This window comes from Pithys albifrons, chromosome 10 (assembly GCF_047495875.1).
Source record: "Pithys albifrons albifrons isolate INPA30051 chromosome 10, PitAlb_v1, whole genome shotgun sequence".
Classification (NCBI taxonomy): domain Eukaryota; kingdom Metazoa; phylum Chordata; class Aves; order Passeriformes; family Thamnophilidae; genus Pithys; species Pithys albifrons.
In genome coordinates this window covers 16447255-16463517 of record NC_092467.1, presented here as the reverse complement: position 1 = coordinate 16463517, position 16263 = coordinate 16447255, and the positions used below count along the sequence as shown (strand labels likewise).

Genomic DNA, 16263 nt, shown 5'->3' with positions numbered 1-16263 from the left:
GTGTGGAAGCCTGCTGAGTTGTATGCTAAGGCACTCAAGTAGCTGGTGCACTGTAAATAAAGATCCTGTTCCAGTGACCTGAACAGCAAGCAGTGTCCTAACACAGCTTACACTGGCCATTAAATTTAACTGTATTTACAGTACTCAGAACACTCAGTAGTCTCACTTTGCTCTGAAGAGTAACAGACCACCTGGACACACACTGATTCTACATGTGAAACATTTAATTACAAAACATACCTGTTAGCAGATAGCTCTCTGACTGGTGAGCCTTCAAAGGGAATCTTTTCTCCAGAACATGATCCAAACTAGCTGGCTGGCTACCACTTTTTTCTTTGTTTCTAGGGTAAAAGAACCACAAACAAAAACGTATCAACATATGCAACACTCTTAACATGCACATCCGACTGCCAGAACACATCATAACCAGTGCAAAGATCATGAGCTTTCCACTTGGGCAGCTTTTAATAATAAAAGGTACTTCATGCTGTTGTAGTGGCAGTGAAATGGGCTATACCATGTGTCACCTTGCACATCTGTGAGGGTATTTCTTTGAACGTTGAGACTTTCTAATGGAACACTTGATTTGGACACTGAAATTGGGATCCAGTATTCCACACTTGTCTTTTTTATTTCAGGAGTCAAATATGGAACAACAGATTTCTGTGAAGCAGCAAAAAGATTTTACTTTAATCCTTTGTCTCACACAGTCAAGCCTTGCCAAGTCACTGAAGAACAAGCTGCAGTGGTGTTGAGCTTCCAGACCCTACATTTGCTCTTGCTTTGTGAGTTTGCTGATTCTTTGCTAAAAGTGAGCAAACCCTCCTGCCTAGTCTCCCATCTCAAATCAGTGTGAAAACTCACATCACTACAGCAGAAGCTGATACAGTTACTTCATTTCCTTCCATAAGGACAGCAAAATTAAATACCTCAAAAGATTTCCTCTGGGTATGCTCTGCTCCGGGGACTGCATGCTGGATAGACCAAGACTCAGCCTTTTTGCAGCTTCTGTTTTTCCTTCAGGGGTGCTTGGCTCCTTTTGTTGGACTAGAGTTACACCATACTTTTCTTCTAGACACCTGAGAGGCACAGTCCTGTTGATAGGCTGAAAAATAATTGCTCCACTCTGCTTTGATATCGGTGTGCGATTCCCAACATAGTATCTGACTAAGCCAGGGACACTGTCAAAGCTCTCCAGCTCAAACTGATACTGAACACGGCAGTAGGCTTCATTGAGTCTTAGAACTGTTCTGTTGATTTTAAAATGCTGAGAGGTATTTTTCCACTGACAGGTAAGAACAAAGTTCCCAGGACTGGAGAGAGAGTCCCTGATAAGAAAATCTCCATCTCTCTGAACTAGGCCTTCTGCCACCTTTAAGGAAAAAGAATTACACAAAAAGTAACTTTCGGAATCAGAAAACAAGTAGTCAAACAACATATAGCAACAAAGTATTCTTAAACACATGAATTAATTTGTCTACTCTTGGAAGGCAGACAAAGCCCCAAACATAAAGCAAAGCATTAAGTGTGGTATAAGAATAATGTCTCCAATTCTAAAATTAAAAGCTCATCCCACAGCAGAGATCTGGAGGGACTTCTTGGAAGGAGCCAGCAGCCAGAAACATGACCCACTTTTGCCTATACATTTCTTCTAGTTTGCTAATAGAAAATTAGGCATGAAGGGAAAGCAATGGCCCAGAATTTTAGAGTTTAAAGAATCTGAATAGACAGTCACACTGAAGTTTGGAAGCCATTACTACAAGATCCCCGAATTTGCCCTTTGCTTATTACCTTAAGTGACAGAAGCTTTCATTTTTTATTTCTTGTGAATACTGCACATGAACACTACGGCTTAGGAAGAGCCAGAGAAATCTAGTTTTTCTGTTTTGTTTCATGTGCTCCGAGCGGGTGCTGAGCACTCTCCCTGCCGCGGGAGCCCGCAGGGGGAGCTCCGGGTACTCGGGAACCGCAGCTCCGATCCAACCACAGCCTCAACACGGGCTTTACTGCGTTTATAAGGATCAAAATTAAGTTACTGCATAGATTTTGTTGCAGTTTTTGCTCTCTCCCCCAAATTCCAAAGGCAAGAAAAAAAATAAATAAGAACATTTTAACTTTGGTTACAAACACTGAACCAAATTAATGTCAGTGTGGCTGAACAATATGTGGGCACATTATTCTCATATAAAGCTTAAATTCCATTTCCACCTTTATTCAGTGTACAACAATCCTGAAATATCTGTTTTCCACCAAGTCTGCCCTAAATCCTTCCTCAGTCTCGTTTTATGCCAAGCCGTGGTAAGTACTATAGCTTCCCTACAGATAGGCATTATGTTTCTACCAAATCAGTGCAGATATCAGAATTGTGTGCAGTACTTCAGAAAAATCCTGCTTGCCTCCAGAAGCTCAAAGCACATTTGGCAATGCAAGGGGCACGTACCTGCCGAGGAATCCGCCCGTGGTACCAGGCATGGCTGCGCAGGTCCTCACTGCTCAGCTGCAGTTCCTCCTCCAGCTCCTTCTTCAGCTTTTCCGGGCTGTTGTCCATAACCTGCCTCTCCCTAGAAAACTGCAATAAAAGATTAAAAGCTTTCACTGTGCCAAGTTCAGTGATTAACATTTTACCTGGGTTATAGCTTCCATCACATGACCTGCACTGGAATGCAGGTGCTGCTTTCAGCAGCCTGGCCTGGCTTTGCTCTAGATTGTATTTGCAAACCCAGCGTTGAGTGAGATAACATGTGATTGTTCTGCATGCACAGAACAGAGCAAAGTGTTCTGTCTGTGAACCACACCAGTAACTACGCACCCACAAAGTCACTTCTCTTACTTCCTCTTTCCAACGTGAATTCTAACTATATCCAGAAAGATGGAGCTGGATTCAAATGCCCTGCTCCAGTATCCTTCCTCCTGTTTAAACTTCCATTTTAACTTCAGATTCTTTCCCCCAACACCTTTGAAGCCTTCCAATTAAGAACATCCCAAATGCATCAAAACAGGCCAACCTGGACACACACAGTTGTTCAGTATTTCTGCTGCACTAAAAAACAATTTGCCAAAGTAAAGTTTCAGCCTTAAAGTGCTTACTTCTGGTGGTCATTATCTGTCTAAATCTTCATGTCCAAGATGTTCCCTTCCTAAAGGAAAAAAGCTCTTTGCCCCTAAGCACAAAAACTATGAGAGTTGCTTGAAGATATCTGCACCACTACTGTACAACCACTGTAAAGTTTTCTGGAAAATTTCTATTTTCATCTCTTCTGGAGTCCAGCTTTCATGCTGGACCACTCTGGCTCACTAGTCTTTATGGATGCAGTGTCAGTAACAAAGTAAGGTGCAGTATCTTCTCTAGAAAGAGGCCACATGCTCTTTCATAAGCACTCAGAGGAGGGAAGTACTTTGGACTTCCTTTCATTCTCCTAGGCCTGGGACTCCAGCCCATCTTTGTTGTGCTGAAGAGTTTCAAAAGCCTGGGAACAAGCCCAGGAACATGTTCTCCACCATCAAAGAATCAGAATATACACTCTCTTCAAAGAAAGATCACTTAAAATGAAAGAGAGACAGGGAGAGAGGGCTTCCAGCTGGAGCACAGGATAAAATGCAACATTTTGCTTTAGTGCATTATGGATTTTTTTCTTAGCTCTGTATATGAGCCAAAGCTCACAGGTTCCTTTCACTGATACACTGATGCAAATATGAAGCACATGCATTATTTTAAAAAGAACTGGGAATGCTTGCCCACCAACCCTGTTCTTTCCATGAACACTGCTCTCTATAGCACTTTCTTCACACTGAATACTCACAGCACCTGACTGTGGGAACAGGTGGCACACATTTAACACTTCTTTCAGCAATCCTCCCTGCAATTTCAAGCAGACTGAATCACAACAGACTACGAGACAGCAGATTTTTGGTGGAATAATGCCAGAAGAGGCATCCTGCTGCCAAGACTATTTAAGCATGCTGGGAGTCCAGAGAAATTCTGAGATAAATTATCCTCTCCTCTCTAGTTTTCTCAGAGAAAACTAAGGCTTCTCTTAGACAAACACAAGTGAATGTAGCAGCTTATGCAGAAGGGCAAAACATAAAAACAACTTGGTAAAGAATCACTTCTTACTCCAGTTTCCCTTCTGTGAACTATAATATATGAACTATACATATGTGGTTCAAAATGGACAAGCCTTTTCAACCAGGAGTAAATATTTTGTGTTTTTGTACATTAAGGTCTCTCATTAACTTCCCCCAAGCTTTATGAGAAGCCTGTGCAGGATGAAACCAAGCCACAGAAACAGAAGGCCTGCACTGCAAGGGCTTATTCATAAAGCCATGTACAATGTGAAGAGGTGAAGTTACTGGATGTAGAAAGAGTCACAGAAGGGGACTGGTAGGTCCAGAAGCATACTGAAATGTCAAAACATAGTCAAGTAAGGCCAAAAATCCCCCCTCCACTCCAAACCCCTGTGCCCCCTCAGACCAGCATAGCTGATGGACCATGGCACGTGCCTGGCACATGTATTTCCCAACTCAAATGGCTGGGTAGCCATTTAAAGCTGACTGGCATTGATTCCAACATTAACAGCCATTTCACTGGCACATCTTACAGAACAATAGCAAGTATTACAGCATTTACATAACCTGAATGTAGAGTGAAGAGCGCACAAATTGAGCCAAGACTTTTCAAGAGCCCCTTTAACCCTGACTGCAGAAGGAAATCGCTGGAGAACTTTTAAAGGCCTCCCTCCAGTGTAAACAACAGCATCCAGCTTTGGGGAATACCAAACTCTTACATTCACAGCTGCGTTTTGCTGATCTTCTGAAAGGAACTACTACTTTAATGTGAATTGTATTTAAGGTTTTGAAAGATGCTTTTGACTGAATAGAGATCTTAAAGAACCCAAAGCTACTGTACAAACCACTACCATCTTTCCAAAAGCATCTCACTGTATCTCAGTGGCAGACTTCAGCATACACAGGCAGTACCCGAATTTGCTTAGGAGAGTAGATTCTTAGACAAAAAGAACTATAGGTCTTTGGGTATGGACTAATTTCATCCATGGTGCTGACACAAATGATCTTAAAAAACTCAGGATGATCAAGTTGGAGATAGACATCAATTACAAATAGAGCACAGAAATCTAGAACTTCTGGTGGTTAAAAGGATTTTTCACTACTCAAATGTAATGAGACACATATTGCACTTGAATTACATCTAAGAACACAACAAGAAAAACATTTAAGGAATCCAAATCAAGTGAATTGTTAACATTCATAATTATTGGTTTGTTAAAAATCCTCTCCAGCATGGTCTACCGCATGGAGTATACTCTGACTGCCAGAGGTCAGACATCTCCAGAGGTGAAGCAAACATGCTTAAATAGCCCTTATGCAACTCTGAACTTAATGAAAGAACTGTGGCTAGCACAAATCCCAAAATACCCAAGGGGAAAACTGCCTAGGTAAGCAAGTTTAGTAATAGCATGTCTTCCTGGACAGTTTTTTGCTCTCTGAAACAGATTTCTTATACAACCTATGTCCTTTAAGGAGAGCTGTGACTGAGGCACCGTCTGTAATCTCACCAGCCTATACCTTTCTATACCCAAGGCTCTGGCCCTGCAAGAATCTCTGCACAGGCTGAGCTGAATCATGCAAGGGCTCAAACCCTTCCCCCAGGCAGAGCCTGCTGCAAGCATGGCAGTCTGGGAATAACGAAGAGTGTGAGCTTAGAGCAGAGTAACCAGCTATGTCAGTGGCTTTCCTGTAAAGGAGTAGGTGAGCTGTTCCACACCACGGGATGCAGAGACTGCAGCCTCATGTCCCAGCAGAGCCCAGCAGTTAATGGGCTGCAATGGCATGCTCTGAAGTTGCACTAATTCATAGTGACAAACCTTCCTTTAGAGAATGCCTTCATTTTATTTCTTTGTCTAAGACACTTTGTTGGCTCCTACTCAACAACAGAAAGCAAGATGAATATACATTCACAGCCAGATAGGGAAGTGGATGGTAAAAAGAAATCTTAAAATTTAGGGCAAAAATTAAAGACTTCCATGTATTCTGCAACAAAACATGGTTGAAGCAACACAGGAAAGCTTTCAGTTTAAATTCTTTGAGAGTTTTAACAGCAGCAATTCTGTCAATATAGCTGGAATATAAAAACAAATCAGGTCAGCAGAACTGCTTTCAAATACAGATTGTGTTTGGTAGAAAAACAAAACAAGTCCCACAGTAATTTCTGTTGTCTATTGGCAGTGAATTCTTTCTCCAGTTCACATCTGCAACAACTCCGGGGAGGTACATGTACCATGAAAACACCCGAGAGGAGAACCACACAGATCCCTACATGGAAACCCAAAGCTGCATCTTATGTGTTCTAGTTTTCACGTCCTATCTCAACTGTCATTAATTAATTACTCCCTACAGGGATCAAGTGTTTGGTTTGGTGTATTCATGTAGGGTTTTTGTTTGGTTGATTGTGTTTGTTTTTGTTTTTTTTTTACTGTTGTTGGTGTTGGTTTTTTGAGGTTTTTTAAGAGCTCGAATTACGAGGGAAAGACTTTTACTTGTAGACAGTGTCTGGAAGTGGTCCCAATCTGTCATGCCAAATCACCTTATTCAGTTCTGATACAGCCAAAATTCACATCATCTCTCTTTTTATCCTTCTGGCAAATTATTATTTCACAAAGCACAGCCAAGGATTACAAGACTAAAGGTGGCCATATTTCCATCCAATCTCAGTTACTTCCTCGTGCTTAGCACAGTTCTGCCAGCTGATATTTAAATGAGCCCAACAGGCAGGCCTGGCACCATCTGATTTCTTGTGGCCTTGAAGGTTTCAAAAAAAAAAAAAAAGAAAGGAGATGATTATTAAGGATAAATGAGAACAGCTTTGTGAAAACTGAAGTGTGATCTGATTGAGGAAAAAAGTCAAGTCAGTACCTTTCCTAAACTTTTAGTACTTTTCTGAAACATTTAATAAATGTCCTGAACAGAAAGATTAGTCAACAGAAAATACGAAGGGGATGCTTGGCCAGGGACAGGAAATATCAAGAGGGAAGACAAAGATCTGAAACAAGAAAGAATAGAGAGGACACACAGACATAGGCCACTAAAAACATCTGGAAAAGTGAAAAACTAATGAAATTCCTCTATTTCCAAGCCACTAGAGAGCAATCGACTTGTTCGTATAGAAAATGAACATTTTCCTGTCAAAGTTCCAATTCTGGATCAAGATATATTTCCCTGGCTGCAGGGATTCCCTTCTTTATTCCTGTGCTCTTGTGATCCTAATCAGACTGCCCATCTGGCACTACAAATACAAGCACTTAAAAATAGTTACATCAATTTAGAATATGCTTTAATTTTATTTATAATTAGTACAATGTATTTAATTTCACTTATAACTCTACTAATTGGCCACCAAACAGACTTGCACTGAGCATGGAACCAAACTCTCCATCACTACTGGAAAACATCCTTGTCAGTCCTTATTTTTTCCTTACAGAAAAGCAGCACCATTGGCCAAGAACTTAAAAAATGACAAAAACACATGGACAGAGTGACTTAATAGATTTTTTGAGAAAGAACTAATTGGAAAAAGGGAGTTTCTAAACACAAGAATCCATTTTCTGATTAACTTGGACATTTTGAACTACAACTGCTGCAATGCTCTTTATGAGGTGGTTTTATCTAACCTCCCACACGGCACAAAGTTCACACAGGACTTTAGCAAGTGCTGTGTTAAGCAACAGGAGGTACAAAATGGGTGATAAAAGTCTCGTAGCATAGATGAATGCCAACTTCCGCAGGATTTTATTTTTATTTTTGAGTGGCTTAATTGGTTGGTTGAGACAAACCAAATACAAACTTTTGCCATGCCCAAAATACAGAGAAGAATTCTCAAACTACTCAGAGAGATGAACACAGCAGAACAGCAACTTGGAAGCCACAAGATTTTCATAACCTTGTTTAGGTAACAGGTGACAAGTTTTGAGGTTACTGATGAAAAGATAACAGATTACCATGAAAATTTTCCCTGTGACTGTGACAGCTCCTTTAACCCAAATAAACTTCATCATGTGCATGTTTCCAGTCTGCCACTACGAACAACAGAACCTGCCTGACAGTCACAGAAAAGCAGCCGATGTTTATCCACTCATGTCCTGGTTTCAGCTGTGAGAGAGTTCATTTCTCCTCAGGAGCTGGTGAAGTGCTGTTCTTTAGAGTCAGTATGAGAACAATGTCAGAACACACTGAGGTTTTGATTGTTTCTAAGCCATGTTTATTCTAAGCGAAGGATTCCTTTGTGTCTCATGTTCCACCAGTGAGGAGCTACACAAAAACCTGGGAGGGAGCACAGCTGGGACAGGTGACAGAACTGGCTGGAGGGATATTCCACACCACAGAACATCATGCCTGGCACACAAACTGGGGAGTTACCTGGACGAGAGGTGGACTGGGGTTTGGGGTGGGATCAGCAGCTGGTAGGCAATTGTACTGTGTATCACTTGGGATTTCTCCTATTATGGTTATGATTATTTAATACTATTATATTTTACTTTATTTCAATTGTTAAACTGTTCTTACCTCAGCCTAGAAGTTTACTTCTGATTCTTCTCCCCATTCCAGTGAGGGGTGGGAGGGTGGGTGAGTGAGTGGCTGTGTGGTGCTTAGTTACCAGCTGGGCTTAAACCACAATTAGTAAGAAAGATATTTGTTTAGGATGAGGAAAATAAAAAGTCTTTTAGTACAAAGTTCAGTCTAATATTAATTGAAGGTAATGGGAAAACCTAATTCTAGTGGATTCAACATCCACTTTCCACTACAACACTACACTGGTAACAAATTCTTAGTTTTCTAGGTAACCACATTCAGAGCTAGGACAGCCTCATTCCCAGAACGTGGATCCAGACAGACCCTGAGCTGAGAGTCAGTCAAACTGTACTCTCCTCAATCAGGGACCACAGGGATACTGACTACCAAAGTGAAAGGATTTCAGCAGCTGTGTAGGGTTTTTTTGTTTGTTTTAATGTGAGACATCCCTGAAGAAAAGTTATTACTAAGAAGTTAAATGCATAAATACCTACTGAAGAATGTTCCTATTCCCATCAAAGAGAAATTGCTCATAGAGCACCATTGGTCCCTGTGCTACCTATATATTTATGACAGAGGGTGCACTGCAGTGAAACGTTGATAAACTATAAAATTACCATGGAAAATTGAAAAAAAATTTATGGTATAAGATTCATCAAAACTCAAACTCAGCACCAAGACAATGGGGAATCTAAGTTCAGGGAGCTATACAAAATTTCACATACTTTTGAAAGTCATTCTTTTCACATCTGCCCCTCTCCAATAACAGCAAACCCAACATCAGAAAGGCAGCCCCATAATGCTGGGTGGTGACCACTTGTAGCTCACATGTTATTAAATCCAACTGCCTCCACATACATGCTGAAACTGGATATATGAAGCCTGAGGATGCCAGAAAACAGATTTAGATCATCACACACTGAACAAATATTAATTAAGATCTACTATCTATAAAAATGCTTGCAATTCATCCAAGATAAGAGATGGCACTTGCAATAAGTAGCTTCTTATAAAAGGCTTCTTATGCACGTCACATTCGTAGCATGAGCACATCACCCAACAATGAGCTACAGCAACGTGCTGCAAGGTTTAAAACTCGCCAGCCCCCATGACTGGAGTGGTTTTCCCCTTTAGCACAACTTCAGCTGAGGGTGAATCATAGCAGAGAATTAAGAATGAAAATACTTGAACTTCAAAGGCCTTTTCCCCTCTGATCATGACAACCATACCAACCAGTACTAAAAAAACCTTGTCTTGTGGCAAAGCTGACTTTATTAATTCAGATCTCTACATTTTTAAACACCATGTATCACTGATTTAGTCTTAACATAATTCTCTTCCAAAAAATGCAAATTTGAAGAACAATACTTTAGCTTGGAAGTAGCATAAGTCACAATTAAGTACTTCCTCTTCTTTTTTTTCAGCACAAACAGGAGCCTTTTACCTTGAAGTTTCTATTTTCCTGAAATATAAAAGTTGACCTTGACAGTAAACAGCTACAAAAACCAAATGGGATCATGAAAGGTACTGGCACATCACAACTGAAGAATGAGTTGATCCAAGTTCAGATGTTCTGCCTTGGCCATTATATTTTCTATTAATGCACGGGGAAATAAGCCCAACATCTGCTGTTGAGATCCTGATTTCACACACTACAATGAAGTGCAGCAAAATGTGAGTGCAACTGCTGTACTGTTTCCTGTCCTTTGATGGGACACAACAAGGCATCTCTCAGCTTGGCCACATACTGTTTTCAATTAAATTGGACAACATAATGAATTTATCTCAATGTGGCAAAAAATCTGAACCTCTCAGTGGTAGTTGACGACTTCAGCATGTTTATTTATGGATCAATCTCATACTTCATTACAACTGTAATTCCTATTAAAACCAAGAATTAACCTCATCTAATTTCACAAACTGATTTTGCTTGAAGTGATACGTTCTCAAAAATTAAAAAAGACTACAACTTCATTTCATGCCATCCTATTGTTGATACCATTCTAGGCCCTTTGGCATTTCACAGAATCCACACCATTCAGCCCCACGGTTCAGACCTTACGTGATTTGATCACCATCTGTTTCTATACCTACAGCCACTTTTCAGCAAATGCACCCCAGTTCCCTACCATTCAAACTTCTTAGAATAGCAGTTCCTCAGATTCAACTAATGCTAAATCTGCATACTGGAACACTCGCATTCAAAACTATTTTAAATGCTGTAAATCTCTTTAAATAGAACCTTATTTTTAAAAGATCCCAACTGTAATTTGTTTCTACATAAAGGGTTTTATTTTTCACCCTCCATACAGCAAACACTATTAATGTTTCAGTTTCTCTAGAGACTGTATGGATTAGACTAAATGGAAAGTTGCCATGGGAACATCACTGTTATTTTAGGTATCAGAAATTCATGCCAAGTTAAACAAAGGGCATGCATGGGCAATAACAAGTTCTCTAACTGTTCTGGCTGCCAACAATAAAACCCAATGTCACTAAAAAAGTTGTAGAAGAATTAAGGCTTATGCTTAGAACAGGAATGAAAATGACTTACAGCACAATAGAGCATCTTTAGTGCTCCAGTGTGACAATAACTTGTGACACTTGTCCTGGCCAGAAAGAGAAGTCAATCCAATTGGTCACTTTTTCAGTGCGCCCAGAAGACTGAGCAACACAGCCCATGTCCAGAAATGGGCAGTTAAAAGGCTAAATCACTGAAGGAGAGAGAAGGGGGCAGCTGGTCCCAACTTTTAAGTGCCTCGCATTGAAGTTTGAAAGCCAACAGGCCAGAAGATAGCAACCTTCACATCCTTCCTCATTGCAGGTGCTCCAGAAAATGTACACACTTTACACAGTGACTTACAGAGCTGGCAGTGTTTCAAAAACAATTTTCAGTTAAATGATCAGTTAAATTCCAAAACCTTCAAAGTTTGCTGAAATTCTCCTCAGCAAGTCCCAAACCAGAGCATTTTTTAACTTAGTGCCTAAACATAAATACAGTCAGCTTCAGGCTCATAAAACAGCAAGTTGTTTAAGCTTCTCTCTGACACAATGGTGAATTCTAAAGGTGTTCTTTAGAAGAGAAACACACTGTACCCAACCATGGTATGAAAACAAATACTCCTAAACAAAATTAACTGCATTACTGGCTAGCACACTGTTATGTTACTGAAAAAGAACACCTACCTTGACTCTGATAACAGATTTACGATGATAAAAGCAGCAGAGTGCTGCAGTCAGCACTTGAAAAATGTTATAGTCCTTCGGCATTTTTGCTTCTGCTGTTTGTGGTTCCTCAAGACTGAAGATGAACTGTCACTACTAGCAGTTTTCTGAGATTTAAGCAAGCTCTTCAGTATCACCACTGCCTCCCAGAGCTGCTCCACTGCCCTACTCACATATCAGTGCAGGCCCCTTTGGCAGCTGAAGCTGATACCATCAATGCAGTGCTGCTGGCACGTTTGCTTCAGCATGCCATGGAGAGAGGGCCAGAGCCCTCACGTGATCTCTGTCACTCACCAGTGAAATCCAAGCTCCTCTGTCTTGGTGTCCCCTGGCTCAGAGATTCATTTAAGTCACCAGCACAGGGCAAACTTCTCTCCTCTGAGAGTTACAATACCTGACTGGCTCCCTGTGCTGGTAAAGGCTTAATCAGTTGCTCCAGCTGAACATGCAACATCTCTATCTGCATCATCAATAATATACACATTAAAAAAAAAAGAAGAGGAAAAGCAGTTGACTACTGTTTGACGACTGTAAGAATTATACTCTCTGAGCTTCAGTAACCAAGGAAAATGATAAATCTGTTTATTTTTAATTAGGAAGCTTCTGGCAAACAGTCCTTGGAAAAAATAGCAAGAAAACCAGCCCTGTCAGCATAGTTGGTATTAGTGGTGCAACCAAGGTACCTTTAGCATTTAAAGCTATTACTGGACAGGTTTAGCTTGGTGACAGTCCCATGGAATTGTGCAAACTGCTTGAGAAAGAAAGAACTGAATTCATGGACACATCTGATTTGGCAAAGTAAAAGTAAGCACGACAACAAAATAAAGAGCAGCAGTTTTATTTATGCCTGTGATTCTCTTTCATTGGACATAGCTTACTGACAGGTCAGCAAACTGCTCACCAGCAAAGAATCTGTCCTACAAACCTCAAAGCCCTCTAAAGAATCCAGATAAAAAAGGCAAACAACTTGGGTAATCATAATAGTTGTAAGAGACAAGATCACCTTGACAGCAGCCCAGTGAAGAGAGTTGTTGAGAGGAAACAAAATGGACTGGATTGGGGGGTACAGGAAAGCCTGTAAGACTTAAGAAAGAGAAACTTTGAAGAAGTCAGTCATTTATTACTTGGATAGTGCCAAAAAATCCAGAAGTCAGAGATATTTCAGATCTTGAATTAGGAATAAATTAATCCCAAGGCACAGTTAAAATGAATAGTCCCTTGTCTTTTTCATCAGCCACAAACAATCACGTAATTAGGAAGGCACATACATTAAATGCTTACTGGTGTCCTCAGGTATCCCTTGCAAGGCAATACTTCTCACCCAATTCCTTCCTGCACTGACTAAACAGTGTGAAGTGCCCTCAGTGCCTGCATCCAACAATGGAACTTGGCACATAAACAAGCAGCAGCACTGAGCAAAGGAAAGACAAAGTGTGCACTGCCTTTCAAGGCAAAAGGAACAGAATGCCTATCCAAAAAGAAAAGGAAACCTCAGTGTAGATTAACAAGGAGAAGGAAGTGTGTTGTGTAAAGGTGTAAAGTTTGCAGGTACCAAGCATCAAGTTCCTAAAACCAGAATGCTCATAAAGCTGGTCACACTACTTGGCCATGTGTTGGAAATGTTCTGCCTGTGATCCTTTTGAGAAAAGGAAAACAATGTAGGAATAAAAGAATGACAAATGTGTGGTAAAATGATAAATCTGGCAAGAAAAAGGATAAAAGCCTGGCCAGAAAAGAAGCTGAAAATACTGACTTGGACGATGGAGTCCTGCTGTAGAGCTGGGGAGAAGAAATGCTTATCGGAGCAGTTTATGACAAACTCAAACAATGAATGAGTAGATAATGTAATGAGAATATGAAGGTACCCTCCTCTTCTCTTTGCTCTGTTCTGCAGCCTAATTTAATTTGAGTTCTTCCCCTTTGAGGAAATCCATAGGATTGCTTTAGTAGGTAGCCAGAGAAAAGAAGATTAAAAGATACCCTGCAGAACTCCAAACACAAAATCCTCAACTGTAATTCTTATCTCTTGTCTGACATTTTTTGATACTGTGGCAGGACATCTCATAAGGACTGTATTTCTGACAAATGCATCAAAAGTTCTCATAACTAATCAAACTTTAAAAAGGGGGTGGGGGGAAGAGGAAGAATGATAAAAAGGGAAAGGAAATTGAAGATTGCATCAGTCAAGGCATTTTTGTTTTACAATGGTGACAAGACAGGATTAGCATCACTGCACGACACACTAAGGTTTCACTTGGAATATCGGAAACAAAAACTATCAAAACAAGTAACTCAAACTACATCAGGTGACAAGAGGGGCTATTAGGATGGCTGATCTATTTTTGGCAGCAGAAACAACTGATTTAGCACTGCAAAATAAAGTGGGTCAGCTTCTCTGAAAAGAATTAGAAATTACAAAAAGGAGTTCTTCATGGAATAAAAAAAAAAAATGGCAAAATCTCCCTCCTTTGATGGGAACAGCACAGCTCAAAATGGAAAGCAAATCTGGCCTGCTCGGTATTCAATGTGGGTCTGTCTGGTTTTCATGTGAAAGGCTTGCTACTAAACAGTTCTGAAAAAGTTTAAGTGTTACATTTACAGCTCAACATGAACAGCAGGGCATAAATTACAAATGATAATTGCCAGCTCCTTGTTTCATGTATGTAATGAGGTGAAGAATCAAAAACTATGTATGTTGTGAGAATGTAAAAAATAAAGAACCTTAACAAATAATACTGTACAATTTCATATAGCAGCAGCTGATGCTTTTTATCAACAGTATAACTCATAGGAAAGATGATATTGTATTTAGATAGAGAATTTAAGAATAAACTAAGAGAATTTTTCTTTTATTAAAGGTTGACATGACTTCTACCTATATAGTTCACCAAATGGATGAGAACCTTTGTGTGACACTGCAGTATGAAAATCAAGATTAGTGGAACGAATCTCAAAGAGAACGTGAGAAAGCTCTGGGTAATGGTATGGTATTTCCTGCACTGATGGCTAACATGGAGCTGTTTCAGGCAGCATGACTGACAACAGCCTTCAGGCTGCTCCAAATTATGATTCATACATAGGTAAGATTTGCACTTTTAGTTACTGACTCAGAGAAACAGGGTAGTTCAGCCCCATTTTCACTCTCCTGTCCAATTTTTTGCTGGTACTTCAGGGTCTTAGACTCTGCACATGAGAAATAAACCATCTCTTTCTTGTAGCTTAAAAACATCAAATACAATCCTTTTGCTAAGTCATCTATTATGATGTATTTCTAATGCTCTCCAGCACAAAAAGATCAACCATCAGCTTTCTTTCTTTGTTGTCAAAGATTCTTACCTAGAATCTCAATGTCTGATAATCCCTTTGTCTGTTTCTAAGGATGGCTGGCTAGAGTATTTTTGGTAACTTCGATAACTAAACTTCCTAAGGAAAGATTTCTAAATTCATAGAATTCAAGGCCACATGAATTCAAGGACACTTGAACTTATATTCTGTGTTTAGTTCCTAACAGTACATCAGGAAGAGAAATTAAGGAGTCTCTACTAACCCCATCTGTTAATACAAAGCCTCTAGAGTTATTTAGGGTGTTTCCAAGGTCTGGTTTAAATTACACTTACCCAGAGTTCCCCTGACACACCTGAACTGTGTCCAGCCCTACTTACACTGCACATGCAGGAGCTCGAGGGCTTCACATGGGATAGGGTGAACCTGCCTGGGGGGAATCCTCTTAGACTGCTTTAATTGTACAGGTCAAACAAGGTAAAATGTCTAAATAATTTCTTTAGTGGAACTTGGTTTCTTTTTTTCCTCATCACAAAAAAACCCCCAAAACAAAAACCAACCAAACAATTATTTGGCTTGAAAGTTTTGAGTGGCTCAAGTAAAGCAACCAAACACCATAAAAATATAAACACTTGAAAACTCACAAGCAGGCTGAAGTTATTGAAACAATCTGCAGAGCTACACAAAGTTATGCTGAACCAAATACAAGTCATGCTCATGGAAGTGTTTATAATTCAGAATTATTATGATCTGTGATTTCATACTAGGGAAAGAGAAATAATTTCAGGCTAACTTGGATGAGGGAATTGGTGGCTTGCCCCCTTACTTTGTACTACACCAACAAATCATTTAAGCAATCAAATCAGCCTAACAGTATTCAGTGAAATACATGTAATGCTTTAGATTTCACTCCAGCAAATGCAAGTAAACAATCCAGGCAGGAAGGCAGCTGTAAATGAAAGGAGGCATGATGTACTGGGCAAGGGTCAACAACATCAGCCTGATGTGACAGAGCACACGGCCAGCCCAGGGCACGTGGCTCTGCTGCTGCTCTAATGAAGTCACATGGCACACAGACACGTCCCACCATCACACAGTGAACATGCATGACCAACCAGGGGCTTGAGTCCCTGTGGCTACACAATGGCACCTGCAATAAAGTACAATATGAAT

At 40.2% G+C, this 16263-nt stretch overlaps 1 protein-coding gene across 9 annotated transcripts in view; it reads right to left on the bottom strand.

The window, feature by feature from the left end:
* The window catches only part of BCAR3 (BCAR3 adaptor protein, NSP family member), a 75872-nt gene that overhangs the window by 9035 nt on the left and 50574 nt on the right, over positions 1 to 16263 (bottom strand). For 7 of the 9 annotated variants that reach the window (XM_071564877.1, XM_071564879.1, XM_071564878.1 and 4 more), the window contains 3 exons: positions 2441 to 2569; positions 930 to 1372; positions 241 to 341 (listed from right to left, as the gene is read on the bottom strand). In XM_071564877.1, coding sequence (XP_071420978.1) covers positions 241 to 341; positions 930 to 1372; positions 2441 to 2569 — 673 coding nt within the window. Of the gene's footprint in view, positions 1 to 240; positions 342 to 929; positions 1373 to 2440; positions 2570 to 11769; positions 12028 to 16263 lie in introns of those variants that run through there. The other 2 variants (XM_071564882.1, XM_071564883.1) reach the window with 2 other exon arrangements.